The sequence below is a fragment of the Xenopus laevis genome, chromosome 1L, assembly GCF_017654675.1.
Source record: "Xenopus laevis strain J_2021 chromosome 1L, Xenopus_laevis_v10.1, whole genome shotgun sequence".
Lineage (NCBI taxonomy): Eukaryota > Metazoa > Chordata > Amphibia > Anura > Pipidae > Xenopus > Xenopus laevis.
The window spans coordinates 14,268,803-14,284,797 of NC_054371.1; the positions used below are offsets into that span (position 1 = coordinate 14,268,803).

Sequence of the window (15,995 nt, forward strand, 5' to 3'; positions counted from 1 at the left end):
ATTAGCCAGGCGCGCATTCGCTGCAAATTTACGCGATTCGCCGCCAGCGAATAAATTTGCGAAACGCCCGCGAAAATTTGCTGGCGTCAAAAAAATTTGGGCGTCATCGTTAAAAATGGGCACCGGCATCAAAAAAACGTTTCGGCTAAACGCCGCAAATTCGCCCATCACTACTTGTTTTCAATATTCAACTCGCTACTTCATCCCTCTACAAATAATTCGCTGACGCCTGAACATACCCCCAGGACTTTGCTGACTTCTTTGAAAGCAAAGTTGACTCTATCCACAAAATTTTTCCCATCCCAATATTCTCATTCCCCCTAAAGCTTCTATTTCCATTTTCAACTCTTTTGATCATATATCTGAGCCTAAAGTCTCTAAACTTCTCCTATCCTCTCCATCAACACCTTGCTCACTTGATCCTATCCCATCACCTCTACTAAAACAATGTGCTCCTGTCCTCACTCCAGTACTTACTCATATATTCAATTCCTCACCAACTTCTGTTACTTTCCCCTCGTTATTCAAACAGACCTGTGTCAAGCCCATTCTGAAAAGGCTACACTGGATCCATCCTGTTTGTCCAACTCCCGTCCTGTCTCTCTCTTACCACTAGCCTCTAAACTTCTGGAACGTCTCGTCTTCTCCCGTATTACTAACTTTCCCTGCACCAATAATCTGCTGGACCCTATGCAGTCTGGCTTTCGACCTGCACACTCCACTGAGACTGCCTTATGTAGAGTTGCAAATGATCTCCAGATTGCTAAGGCCAAAGGGCAATACTCTATTCTCATTCACCTGGACTTATCTTCTTCTTTTGATTATGTTAACCATTCTGTTCTAATGCAAGTTCTCTATTCAATTGGTATCTGTGATCAAGCTGCATTCTGGTTCTCTTCCTACCTTTCTGACCGCTCCTTCCTTTGCAAACAAATCCTCTCCTTCTGTTCATCTTAATGTGGGGGTGCCTCAGGGTTCTTGTACGCTCTCTCTTTAAGAGACCTTCTGTCTTCATTTGGCCTTAAATACCACCTGTATGCCGATGACATTCAGATATATTTAGACACCCCCCTCACTAACTGCTGATGTTCTAACCCAGATCGCAGACTGCTTAGTAGCTACAGTATCTCTTCCTGTATGTACCAATGCCACCTCAAGCTCAACTTGACCAAGACTGGGTCTTTCCACCCAAACCGAGCCCTTCTCTTCCTTTCACCGTTACTATTGATGGCATGACCATTAACCCAGTTAACGCAGCACGCTGCTTTGGGGCCATCTTTGACCAGTCCCTCTCCTTCTCTTATCATATTAATAATACTGCCATATTCTTCATCCACAATATAGCCAAGATACACCCCTTTCTTTCACTATCAACAGCCAAAACACAAATCCATGCCCTTATCTTATGTAGTTTAGACTACTGCAATCTCCTACTAACCAGTCTTCCTGACTCCCATCTCTCTCCCTTCCAATCAGTCTTAAACTCTGCTACCAGGATCCTTCTGCTCTCTCCTAAAAGGGAACCTGCTCAACCCCAACTAAAATCCTTAGCGTGGCTGCCTGTTAAGCAAAGAATAAACTCCTTCTACTAACATTCAAAGTTCTTCGCTCCTCTGCTCTTCACTACATTTCTTCTCTTGTCTCACTATATGTTCCTGGTCGTCTTCTCCGCTCTTATCAGAGCACCTTCTCTTCACACCATCCACATCCACTGCCACATCTCGTCTCAAACCCTTCTATCTTTCTGCTCCTTCCCTCTGGAACTCCACACCTGAATCCTCTTTTAATCTCTTCAAGAAAAAACTAAGAGCCTACCTTTTGGAGCACTAGAACATTAGCCTAGTCCTGTACCTACTGACTATGCCTTACCTACATCTCCAATTTGTACCTGTATGTTAGCCTCCCATCCACTTAGACTGTAAGCTCTACGGGGCAGGTACCTCCTTCCCACTATGTCTTTTACCACATAGCACTTAAGCTCTTTGTCCTGATATGATTTCTGTATATATTTATTATGCGATTTATCTTCCCCATGTATACTTTTATATACATTGTACTTTTATGCACTGTACATCGCTGCGGCTCCCTAACGGCTCGTTACAAAGTTATATATACATACAAATGAATTCGTACAGCAAACTGCCATTAAACCCTACATGTGGGTTACTGATTAGCCAGGAATATGTGGTCGAGCACAGAGAATGTGTGGAATGTATAGAAACACATATGAATAAAGAAACAACTCAGGTTACTATTTACCGTTGGCCCCTCTGACCATAGAGCTACTGACTTCCCTCCCTGATGCCTCAAATGGTTTATTCTGCAGAAATCAAATTTCCCCCCTGTGATTGGGATGGAGCCAAGCTGTGCAGGGAGGTAGGTACAAATGAAAGGGAAAGTTTATTCAGGAAAACACCAGGTAGTGCTGTAGCTAAATGCACATGGCAACACCAGGGCAAGTTGGACCTGAAGTTAGAACCATATGTAACTGCTCTGATTCACCAATTCACTGTGCTTTTTTATTCATGTTATTTGTGCCTCTTGCTCATCTGGCATTTATAAGGCTTCCTGGTTACTACAGTCTAGTGCCCCTTGCAACAAGAAACCAGCTGATTCCCTGTCCAGATATTTATTCCTCTCCTTCTTTTGTATTTTTTTTTTGGTCTTTCTGTCCTTTTAAAGTGTGTCATTCACAATACTGCCTGCCTTCTGCTCATTTACTAAAGCTGGCCGTACACGGCAGAGTTCAACTCATATACCCCTCAGATCCAGTTGTCAGCTTGGTCTGAAGATGGGCCTGCCCAACTGATATCTGCCCTAAAATTTAACTTGTTGATTCAGTCCTTCCCCCAGTGGTCTGCATTTTGCCCCATTGCAGAAACCCATAGCAACCAATCAGCATTTAGCTTTAATCAGAATACCACAGGCAGAAAGCAAACCCCTCCTACCCTGCAGCATGAGCTGACTATGGTCCTATCTGGCTGGATGATACACATTTATGGCTCCACCCCCAAACCCACTCAAAGCCCCATGTACATTTTTGGTTAATTAATGTATGTATTGGTAATTTTCACACAAGTTTTGCTGTATTTTTCTGTAAATAGGCCCTTTATATATTGGTTAATTTTGGCCTGTTTGGCTCATGGTTAAATGGGTTGTTCACCTTTAAATGAACTTTTAGGGGCAGATTAACATATGGTTGAATATCGAGGGTTAATTAACCCTCGATATTCGACTGCCGAATGTAAATCCTTCGACTTCGAATATCGAAGAACTTACCGCAATTAGTTTGATCGAACGAAAACTTGAATAATTCGAAGGATTTTTCTACGACCAAAAAAAAACTTAGAAAGCCTATGGGGACCTTCCCCATAGGCTAACATTGAGCTTTGGTAGGTTTTAGGTGGCGAAGTAGGGGTCGAAGTTTTTTTTAAAAGAGACAGTACTTCGACTATCGAATGGTCGAATATTCAAACGATTTTTAGTTTGAATCGTTCGATTCGAAGTCGTAGTCTAAGGTCGAAGTAACCAAAAAAACATTCGAAGTTTTTTTTTATTCTATTCCTTCACTCAAACTGAGTAAATGTGCCCCTTAGTATGATGTAGAGATAGTGTCTGTAAAGCAAAATGTCTGCTCTATATAGATAAAAGATAAGATTCAATTTCACAGGAACTGCAGTAATTCCTTTTAAGAAGGAACCTTCTCTGAGCAGTCTAAATGGACCATTAACTAATGAACCCATTGGGGACCTGGGATAAACACATGGTTCCCCCAAGCATGAAGTAAAATGGAATATTAATAGTCTATTCTTTGGCTTTAAATAGACCACTAAGTGAACTGGTATCCACAGAGACAAAGACCCCAGTAGAGGAATGAAGATGGGAACAAACAAGGGGTCGGCAGTCTAAATTATACATTCACCTATAGGTGTGTGTGTGTGTTCTAAATGTAAATTGAATTTAAATCCATTAAAACTGTATCTATTGGTACCTGAGCTAACTAAGGAGCCAGCTAAACCCAAAGCAGGAGAAAATTAAAGGTGTACGTTCTTTCCACCAGGGAATGCTAGGATATACTAATTCATACCATTTCCATTTAGTTGACTGGATTTTTATTCTGCCAAACGTGGCTGTTTAGTAAAGAAATGCTCTGCTCCTGCTTGTGATGTTTGCTGGTGCCACCCAGCATGATGCCGGCTAATCATTACCACTCGTGAGAATCAAGGCTGCAAGGAGCCTGCAGATCATTAACATTAGATCATTAATGATTTACAGACATCATGCGGTACATTCAGATGAATAAGACGGGAAATTCTAATTGGTTTTAATGAGCTGCCATCTTCATATATGCTAAAATTCGAGCACTTTGTTTTATACTGATATCAATATGGATTTGTGAGCAATGATGTCCTGACTTCTTCCCATGACTCTCTCTTCTCTCTCTTTGCTTTAGTGCCATTGATTTAAGTCCCATCCTCGACTCTACGCTGCCATGGCAAAGTTAGAATCAAGATCTGTCCTCAGCGACGCAGCCTACCAGAGCCAAGAATCCTTCCACTCATTCGTTAGCAGGTCCTCTGATTCGCCCCCCCATTGCACTATGGGAAGCGTAGGCAGCGGAGTGGCCAACGACCAAGAGTTTCCAATGAAGAGCGTAGGGACCAGGACTCAGCACAGCTTCAAGCAAAACGACAATTCTAGGAACGGCTACTCAAACCGCTACTCGGGGGAGGAGAAGATCTACAAGTTGGAAAAAAACACCAGCTCCATGTACATCAACGGTGAACAGCGCAAAAGCGAGAAGATGAAGACGGACACATGCGGCAACGTTAGTGCCAACAATGAAAAGAATATGCCACAGGCAGCTCAGTACAGGGATTCCAACCCCCCAAAGATATTACCTGTCTCTGGAAAGTTGGAGCAGGTAAATTGGTAGACTGCAGCAGTCAGATGAAGTCAGGAAAACCAGAAATCTAAATTCTTTTCCGGTTACTGCCCTAGTGAAACTTCTAGCTGCTGGAGAGAGCCTACAGCCTACCTAAAGTGAATTTTAATATGATGGAGTACATTTTACACAGAGTTTATAAAGACATTTGACTCAGATGGCTCCCCATGTTCCACCATGAAGCTCCATTTATTTATATATTATATATATACACATCCTTATTATTTCACTGAGTGCCTTGACATATTCTACCAAAATCACCCGTATTATGACTGCCCCAACTGTAGTTTTAGTATAGCACCTTAAAGGGATTCTGTCTTGGGAAAACATGTTTTTTTGAAAACACATCAGTTAATAGTGCTGCTCCAGCAGAATTCTGCACTGAAATCCATTTCTCAAAAGAGCAAACAGATTTTTTTATATTCAATTTTGAAATCTGACATGGGGATAGACATATTGTCAGTTTCCCAGCTGCCCCCAGTCATGTGACTTGTGCTGTGATAAACTGCAAGTTGGAGTGATATCACCACCTCCCTTTACCCCCAGCAGCCTAACAAAAGAACAATGGGAAGGTAACCAGATAGCAGCTCCCTAATACAAGATAACAGCTGCCTGGTATATATAAGAACAGCACTTAATAGTAAAATCCAGGTCCCACTGAGACACATTCAGTTACATTGAGTAGGAGAAACAGCAGCCTGTCAGAAAGCAGTTCCATCCTAAAGTGCTGGCTCTTTCTGAAATCAAATGACCAGGCAAAATGACCTGAGATGACGCCTACACCCCAATATTATAAATTTTTAAAAAAAATACACTTGCTGGTTCAGGAATTAAATTTTATATTGTAGACACCATAAAAATCATGACAGAATCCCTTTAAACAGTATTGTTGCTTAAGGCAGGTATGCTAATGGTAGTTTCAGGGAAGTTCTTGCTTGGTGTACAATTAGAAACATAGTAAGGGCTCATTTATGAACACATGCATGAGTGGTGGCTCTCATAAACTGCTCCCAATTGGGCGCATGGTTGGATGAGAACTTGGCCAGCTTTAGTTCTTTATTTTCTTTAGACGCAACTGACTTGTGCCAAATATTTTAGATTTTAATTCTTGTGTTGCCCTCACTCACATTGGCGAGTTGGAAGTGATGCCATCACAACTTCAGTAAACATGCAATTTGAGTATGATTTACAAAAACGGACCCTTATTTGCATACATATTGGTAGTCACAGACTGCACTCTGGGTAAAAAAAATCATAGTGATTTTGAGTACGAATCTGGCATGTTGCGTATTAAACTGTGTTTGTAAATGTGCCCAATACTGTTATGTTGTGTAAAACATCTCCTTGATGCCAAACACCATATAAAGGGAAGCAATTGTACCACCACAGTGCAGAATACATGATGTGTAGTTTCTAGATTTACCCATTGAGCAATGTACTAGTGATATAGGAATGCATATTAATGTATATGTATTTTCTTCGTTTTGTGTTTTAGAGCAATGAACCTTTGGTAAGACCTTCTGCCTTTAAACCAGTAGTTCCGAAAAACTTTCACTCCATGCAGAACCTGTGTCCACCATTGAACAATGGAGTAATAGAGAACAGAAAGAGCTCAAACCATGGGAACAGCAATAGCTCAGCTGCCATGAAAAATAGTCTTGAGAAGTCAAGCCACAACAGGTCATCCAACCAGGTAGGAGGTCTTTCAGATTCCGGTCGGAATTCTCTGACAAGCTTACCAACTTATGGGAGCGGCTACAGCCAGCACATTGGCCCAATGAGCGCATCAACGAGCCATATAAATCGCATCGGGTCTAGCTATGTTGAAAAGAACATAGTGGGTTATAATGGAACAACTACCTCAGAGTGTGGACGATCTTCCAGCAAGAGTGCCTCCTCTTTTAGTAGACTGAACCATCTCAGTGAGTCGTTGCCTTTCCACTCACCCTCAAGTGATGACATTATCCAAGATTTAGAAGATCGACTGTGGGAAAAGGAACAAGAAGTCATACAGGTGAAAAGAAGCTTGGACAAAAGCGAGGCGGCCATTTTTCAAGTCTTTGAAGAGAAGCAAAAGATCTGGGAGCGGGAAATGGAGGATTTAAGACAAAATTATGCCAACAAGCTTCAGCAAGTCTCCAAGAAAGCGCAAAGAGCCCAGCAGGCTCTGCAACTGCAGATATTTAAGCTCCAGCAAGACAAGAAAAAGCTGCAAGATGATGTGGCCCAACTTTTACAGGAGAGAGAGGAGATAGAGAAAAAATGCATGGCTTTCAAAAAGGAGCAGGCAGAGTTCCTCCCGAAAATAGAGGAAACCAAGTGGGAGGTAAGGAGCAAAATAAGATGCTAGCTAAGCCAGAGTTAACCTGTGTTTTAATAGAATGAACAAATATCTTGGTCAGTACGTACAACTACAACCACATTTCAACTTTATGTACAGGTTACCAATAACTGCACATAATTGGGTAGAGCTTGGTAATTAATACGTGTGTAGAAGGTTCTGGGTGCTATGAGGCTGTTGTTTTGATAGATTATTGATTGGTTATTTATTTATTGGTTATTAATCCCAAAGGAAATTATTATGACAGAGTTCACTTGTTTAACATACAATCACACATATTATACATAATTACATTATGATACATTACACATCATAAATAACTAAAAGTTCTCTCTATCATGGGAAGTATGTTGTGACTGTGGGGTACACAGATATGGCAGAAGGTTGTGGCTCTTGAATTAGGATACAAAAGTAGATATGATAATAATTGTGTGTGATGTCCATCTTTATCAGTAAGTGTGCAAAGCCTCTGCACTGTTTTTCTGCCAATAGAACACCTCTGTTATGTCTCTAGAGCTGCCTTCCACCTAGTACACTGGCCTCGTTCAGTAGACTTCTACATAAACCTGCAACTTACTAACCGCCAAAACTCAATTAACTATGGGAAACGTGGTGCAACTTCATCAGGGGTATAAAAACAGACATAGAGGAAAGTGGTGGCTATTGAATTAAAGTACAAATGCCGGTTAAGAAGGGGGGGTTTCCATCGTTCATTGATGGGGTCCAGAGTGTCAAATTTCCTTTCCTTCTTTCTTTTAAGTTATAGTCAGTTACCATGACATGACTGGTAACTATAACAAGTAGTGCTAAATAATAGTATTGGAATGGAAGGTACCACCTTGGATACAGGTCTGTGGTGACACTTACTTAAATGGAAATCTTGGTGATTTCTGGCAGGTCAAGACCCAACTGATTCTATGGTTTTTTACCTTTCCAGGTTTGCCAGAAAGCAGGAGAAATCTCGCTCCTGAAGCAGCAGTTGAAAGACAGCCAGGCAGATGTATCCCAGAAACTAAATGATATTGTTGGCCTTAGAACACAACTTAAGGAAGCCATGGCCTTTCTGAAGGAGAAAGAGGAACATATTACTTCTATTAAAGACTCTTATAGCTCCAAGAGCGTCAGCCTGGAGATCTGTGAGAATGAAATGCAGAGGAAGCAAAGTGAAGCTCAGCAGATGAAAGAGAAGCTGAGCCAATATGAACAAGAGATATCAAGCTTGAAAGAAACCTTGGTGAACCTTGGACAAAATCCTTACACCATTGAGCTTAATGAAAAGTTGAAGGATACTCTTGCTTGTGAAAGCGATGAGGCCAAAATGAAGCGCCAAAATGAGGACAATGTCATTAGTCTGAAGAAGGATATAGAGAGGCTGCAGTTGGAACTAACGATACAGAGGCAACAAAGGGATCAGCAGGTGGCGGACTTTGAGGAGGAGAGACGTACCTGGCAAGAGGAGAAAGAGAAAGTCATTAAGTACCAGAAGCAGCTTCAGCTCAACTATGTGGAGATGTACCAGAAAAACCAACAGCTTGAGCAAAAGATCAGTGAAATCACCACCAAGGTGACGACACCTCCAGCAGAAGATAAAAAAGCATGGACACCTTCCAGGCTTGAGAGAATAGAGTCCACAGAGATATAAAAGAGGATGGTGGATCACATATACACAGCTAGATTCTCACTGTGCATATGCAGCCTTTTCCAGGTCATGGTCATCAGGGGGAAATAATTCAAATAGACCCTTCAGCAATGAGGAGACCAGCAGCTGCAGCCTTGGCCAGGTCTTCTCAGTAAGCAGAAGGTGTCAGAGCAGGGGAACGGATGCTTGCTGTGGCCCCACTAAAAATGAAGAACATGTGGTATACAGTTTGTTATGCTATGTGTCTGTTTACCCTGTTGCATGCACTTTTCTCTGCCTGTATGGCGTAGAGTGCATTGCCTCGGCGTTGTGCTCCTCATGCCCTTGTGCAGATCAGAGGTGAGGCAAACTCTGACTGTTGACTGGCCCCTTTCTCATTTTGGGATTTGTGCAAAGAAAAAAAAAGTCAAAGTGACTTGGATTCTGGGATATTTTAGCCATATTGGCTAGTGGAGGGAAGGTTGGATGTGCTGTATAATCTAGCAATCTACCTATACACATAAAGAATTCTAGCCACTGTTTACTGTGAATTATCCAAAAAAAAATTCTTTTTTTATGCAGGGAATCTCACTAAATTTGGACTCTCTCTGTGTATGTCTGTAAGTAGGAGTCAGACACAAGTCCCTTGTTGCTAGGGATAAACAACCCGAATGATCGGGAAGCCAATCCCAACATTCCCTTTGGAGACTTATTTTTATGGAATTGTTTCCCAGGTTCTAATACAGAGAGCAAGCTGGGTTTTATGTTTTATCATAGAGTTTAGCAGAACTTAGTGGTGTTTCCTGGTAGTTTAGGTAGTAGGTTTTGTTAGCAATAAAATGCAGACTGTAGAGGTAGGAGATGTTGGCCATACCAATATCAGAGCGATGCAGAGTCATGGTGGGCTACACAAGTTTCAAGCATTAAAGCATAGAAGAAGACTGTTAAAGAATATATTAGACTGTATAAGTTACAAGTGCCATTTAAAACTAAGGTTACAGTGAGTTGTCCTTAGCATCACCTACAATAGACACATGGTTTTGGATTGAGTTCTACGTAGCCCAGATAATGCTACAGCTAGTCAATCCTGTTGACGTCACAACTGATCGATTTTTGAGGAAGGTAAGGCCCAAGGGTGCCTAATGCTCCGGCCAAGTCATTGTTGCTACGGGATTCCAAGGGCTGATCTTTGTGAATCCTCCAGTAAGCTGTAAGCTCTTATGCCCAGGTGCATTCTGGTGAGGCTGCTTCCTTCTAGCCTTAAGACATCAACCTTTAAGACCTAGCACATATAGCAGCCATTAGAATTCTAATACTGGAGTCTGACACATCTTCCCAACTCCCTGTGACCTTCTGCTCATCACTTTATCCACCCTGTGCCTCTCCATAGTCAACATTCTATTTTCCATAAACATTTTAATTGAGCAACGCTGCATATAATTAGCAAAGCTTTGCCAATACGTATATATTTGCATACACGGTTAATTGATATTGAAATATATATTTATTAAAACTATCCCTGAGTTATTAAATATTTGGTGCACCCAGCAATTTCCAAACTGGATACACATAGCTGAGCATGCTGGGAACTGGAGTTCTCACAAAGCAGGAATCTGAGAGTTCAAGTATTCCAACAATAGCAGTTCAAATTGTTCTGATAGATCAAGACCAGGACAATCCATCTTTAGGCCCTTAAGACATTTAAATTCCAAAGGAGCCCTATGCATATATTAGGGGCCCTTGGACAGTTCAATGTTTAAAGGGATACTAACAATTTATTTCCCTCAATATTCATGATGTTTGGCACAGGTATGGGACCTGTTTATGTGTACTAAAAATAATTCAAACATTATATAAACCCAATAGGATTGTTTTGCCTCTAATAAGAATTAATATATCCAAAATATTCTTCTTGGAAATAAATGATGATAATATCCCATTAAACATCTGTCTGTGTAACTCCAGATGAGTCTCCCCAGTGATGGGAACATAGTCCCTAAGAATGATCAATCAATAACATTAAGGCCTAAAGATGTTTTAGACCAAACTGCCCAAAAACTTTGGGGTTCAGACCAAAGACAATGGCAGTCCTTCTTCAGGAAACACAAAAAGGACCAATTTATATCATTTTATATAACGTAGAGTTAGTTTGTAGGCAGAGTAACCGCCAGAGTAGGAAGGTTTGACCTTTGCCAATGACCTGTGCCTGGAAGCCAAGAATATTCCTTTGGAAGTCACCGTTCACAGTGGGTAGAGTGTCTTTATCCGCTAGATTCCGCTCCATGATAAATGCTGCAATGAACTGTGAGTGTGCTTGTTTACTAAACCTGATCTACGGCCCAGGGAGGTAGAGGATAAGGAGCCTTGATGTTAATGTTAAAGGACCACTGATACCTGGAATTGCATCAGATGTTCTTCAACAGGCCGGGGAAAGGGGGTATTTAAATACGATTTAACATTAAATATATAACAAATACAGTGTTCTTGGAACGACAAATCCCAGCATCCCTTCAATGGCTAAAGGAGCATGCTGGGTAAGTTGCAGGTTGCCCAGCCCTAGATTTAAGGAAGAGTAAATTCTATTTTTAGGCGCATATCTATTTTCCCCTATGTGGACTGAAAAGTGAGTTCATCTAACTGTGTGCAAAGTTTGTATATTTGTATTTTTACATGCGAGTAGGATCTGCCATGGTGTTTCGCTTTTGCTACAACGAAGTGTAAGGGAGTAGCTCATTGTGCACACGGACCATTTGCCTATTAAATTTATACATAGGGGTGGAAGCTGCCATATTGTTCACTTTAAATGAGTTTACTGTGTGCCCTTCTCTGTTTATTTGTATTTGTACCATATATAAGCTTTAATATATCCTTGGTTTTGGCATTTTCCCGTGTGTTCCAGTTTAATCGCATTCTCTGTGGCTCAGAAGCTGATGATTCAGTGGATAATGTCCAGTGCCATCACTACCTTCAACAGGGGGTCCCCAGAAAGGACCTGTACCCCCGGCACTCTCCTTCATGCAGGCAGGAATTGGGGTTGTGGTATTGTGATATTAAAGGGGCCCAGGAAAAGTGAACTTACACCACTGGGCAGGGGCAAACAATAGGGTAGCTCCTATTCATATTAAAGGGACAGATATTCTGTGAGCACAATGCACCCCTAATGTAAGGGCCTGTAACACCAGCACACATGGAAGGGTTTTCTATGCATTTCAATATAATGGACTGTTACCTGTCTCTAACACCACCCTCAGAGGATCAAATATAATTCATAGAAATAAGCTGCTGGGTAGCCGGGGGGGGGGACAAATTCATGCTGAAATACGGCAATAAGGCCCATATATAATTATTTTAATACTCAAGGGAGATAAACACGGTTGTTATAGCTCTCAGCCATGAAATTGTTTCTTTGTAGCTGCTGGTTGAACAGATACAAAGAACTGATGGTGTTACTGGTCCTTTAAGGAGAAAGACAGAAGGTAACGGTTGCTTAGAATCACACAATGGATTCCTGCTCTCACACAAACACACATTAACTGCCCCCCTGGGTAGGAAAGATGATGTGTTTTGTTCTTTGGTAATTATATGTGTATGTACCAGGATACCAGGTGGCGACACTGGGTGTACGGAGAATCTGCATCACAATATAAAAAGATAAAAACGTATTGTGCCGACTCTACTTCCCCTTTAAGCTCTTCTTTTAATGCCTGTTTGTTGTTTATGTTACCACGCTCAGAAATGAAACAATCACCCCAAAAATATCAACTCCGCCTACTTGTAGGTTGCACATGTAAGGGCACGACGGTGCCCCACGCTAGGTGTCATTTATTTCATCGGGTGCTGCCCTGTACTTGTCTCCCGCTCAGGTTGCACGGAGTACAGGACTCTGTTTGCTGGCTGCAGATTTAGGTGCTCACTGTTGCATCACATGCATGGACGCATGCTCACGTGTCCCACCCACATGTCACCCCTTGCTGAGCTGCTGCAACTCATGCCCATGGGTGCAATTCACTCACTGTAGTAATTATTGTACCTCCTTGAGGGAGAAGATCAATAAATACAAAACAACACAAACTAGGCTCTTGAAGTGATAGGTCTCAACACTAAGGAGACGTATAATGTAAGTGCCCGTGCTGCAGCCATGCGCTTTGCCTTTACTATCTCTAATCCTGTGCAACAGAAAATGCTGTTATATAACACCTGGAGGATATTTTTACTCTTCCCCCATAAATATACAGTATAATTGTAATTTACAGTAACGGCCATTTAGGCTACTGCCATCTAGTGGGAGCTGTAATGATAACAGACCAGAGTGTAAACAGGGAGCATAAAACTATATCATGTGATTCTGATGGATGGCCCAGGGCTGCCATCAGAAATCACAGGGCCCCATAGTCACAGAATTTTAAGTCCTGGTAAAGCTGCATGGCCATTGGATGAGTTGGAGGGGAAGTTCAAACCTCAGCTATCCAATCCCTGAGCAGCTCAACCAGGACTTAAAGGAGAAGGAAAGTCTTCTTCCACTTGGGGAGCCAAATGTTAGGCACCCCCAAGTGATCGCATTTACTTATCTGAAACCCTGGGCTTGTGCTCCTATCAGCAGAAAACTGCATCGGCCCGGGGTTATACCAGTGAGCACCACGGAGTGATCCTCTTCCATCTTCTTCTTACTTCTCGCGGCTGCGCATGCACAGAAGAACGAAAAGCCGAACTTTAACTAAAATGTCGCTATTTTGTTCTACTGCACATGCGTCTGCCCCAGGAAATGTTAAGAAAGAAGAAGCCGGGAGAGGATTGATCCGTGATGTCAGTGGCCCTGTGTGTACCAGTGACTCGGCTTCTATGTTGTTGAACCGCACACTCTCCGGGCACATCAGCCAATGGAATTGTCCGTTTGGGCCGACCCACTGCAATCAGATAAAGTTCTGTTCTCTTGTCTCCAGGGAGCAAAATGGCGAGTGAAGACTAAAACCTTACATCCTAAGGGCACTGTGATCGCCATTTCTTGTAGCGCCAATCAAAACAACTGCCATTTCTTTCCTGTTGACACCAGTGAGATGCAACGCATGCCTGATAAAAACACAAATATGCGCATTGCATTTTTATTTTTGGGATTCGACTATGAACAAAGGAAGGGTTCATGAGATTCTCATTGATGTCAGTGGAAAGCGACCTGTAGCCATGCCACCCTGTGCCACTGCCCTTACTCCAACCTGCACCCTATAGATGTCAGTTTTAAAGGATAAGTAAACCTTAAAATACATGTATGTAAAATTGATGAGAGTGCTATTCTAAGAACTTTTGCAATGTACATTCATTATTTATTGTTTTTTAATTCCAAGATATTAAGGGATACATGTACTGTTAATATGAATGAATTTTGTTACAACACCGCCACCTGCTGGTCATTTTCCCACCAGTCTGACCACCAAGTAGTCAAGGAAGTTGTCAGGAGAAAGAAAGAGGCTGCTCTGATGTTCTTCTGCTTAGAAACCTTTCTCAAATCTTTCCTAAGCAGAAGAACATCAGCCTCTTTCTTTCTCCTGACAACTTCCTTGACTACTTGGTGGTCAGACTGGTGGGAAAATGACCAGCAGGTGGCGGTGTTGTAACAAAATTCATTCATATTAACAGTACATGTATCCCTTAATATCTTGGAATTAAAAAAACAATAAAGAGTGTACATCGCAAACATTCTTAGAATAGCACTCTCATCAATTTTGCATTCACTTATTTTTAAGGTTTACTTATCCTTTAAGAAGGGGAGCTTTATGGCACGGTGTGTGTGTGAGAGAGTGCATGTGAGCACGTGTTATGTGAATAGGATATCATAGAGAGGAGATATATAAATATATATATATACACAGAGGCACAGAGCTGTACATATCTAATTTTCTATGAAATTTATGAGAAAAAGGTGAAAAAAATATCTTTTATTATCGACGCTGATTATTGTGCTGTTTCTGTATGGAGTCACCTTACCTCTTGCTGAATGTTGTGGCAAATCTACCCTTATTAAAGGAATTATTTACTGCCGATGGTCCTGAATGGATGAATAGGGGATAAGAGTGGCGTGCGCAAGTCTGTGGAACAGTTTCTGATTTCAGTGTCATTTTATTCCTGTTTGATATGCTGCTACGTTATCTAAACAAGTGTACTTTGATATCAATAGAATCATCTCAGTGTGTATATATATATATATATATATATATATATATATATATATATATATATATATATATATATATATATATATATATATATATATATATATATAATGTGTACATGTACACATGCGCTATCTGTTAGCAATATTACTGTGGCGTGTATGTGGGAGGAGGGTCAGCCGAGAGAGCGAGAAATAAACATGGGAGTCATTCTGAGTCTCCGCCTCTTTGTCTTTTGTTATAGAAAGTGACGGAACCCCAAAAAGGATCCCCACCAGCTGTTTGTGTTATAGATGCACCGAACCCATAGTTTTAGGATTCGGCCAAACCCCTGAATCATTTAGGAAAGATTCAGCCAAATCCATAATCGAATTTGAATCCTAATTTGCATATGCAAACATTCGTTAGGCCCAGGGTTCTCTTTACCTAAGCACATCATCATATCTCTTTTTTTAGCGATGCACTGAATCCTCTATTTTGGATTCGGCCGAACCCCCAAATCCTTCACGAAAGATTCGGCCGAATACCTAACCGAATCCGGATCATAATTTGCATATGCAAATTAGGGGTCAGAAGGGGAAAACATGTTTTACTTTCTTGGTTTGTGACAAAAAGGCAAATTCGGTTCGGCATAGCAGAAGGCCGAATCCTGCTGAAAGAACGAATCCTGGCCAAATCCCGAACCGAATCCTGGATTTGGTGCATCCCTACTCTTTTTCCAGTTACTCCTTGCACCCCACTAGACCCAGGGCCGCCATCAGGGGGTACAAGTGTACCGGGCCTGAAGGGGGGCCCGGCAGTGCTGAACTTTTCGAAAGAGCCAGGCCCCCCTTGACAGCGCCGAAGCCATGCCGTCCTTCCGAAGTCCCGAACAGCTGAAATGAGGAAGTGCCAAACAGCCGAAGTCCCGAATCGGCAAAAAGACCT

The 15,995-nt window shown here is 41.7% G+C and overlaps 1 protein-coding gene across 3 annotated transcripts in view; it reads left to right on the forward strand.

Annotated features, from left to right (window-relative positions):
• lzts3.L (leucine zipper, putative tumor suppressor family member 3 L homeolog) overlaps window positions 1-12,024 on the forward strand; it is a 37,834-nt gene extending 25,810 nt beyond the window's left edge. For 2 of the 3 annotated variants that reach the window (XM_018227046.2, XM_041587178.1), the window contains exons 2-4: window positions 4,454-4,924; window positions 6,441-7,271; window positions 8,224-12,024. In XM_018227046.2, coding sequence (XP_018082535.1) covers window positions 4,493-4,924; window positions 6,441-7,271; window positions 8,224-8,928 — 1,968 coding nt within the window. In that variant the 5' untranslated portion in view covers window positions 4,454-4,492 and the 3' untranslated portion in view covers window positions 8,929-12,024. The remainder of the gene's footprint in view (window positions 1-4,453; window positions 4,925-6,440; window positions 7,272-8,223) is intronic. The other variant, XM_018227066.2, reaches the window with a different exon arrangement.
• The last annotated feature ends 3,971 nt before the right edge of the window (window positions 12,025-15,995 follow it).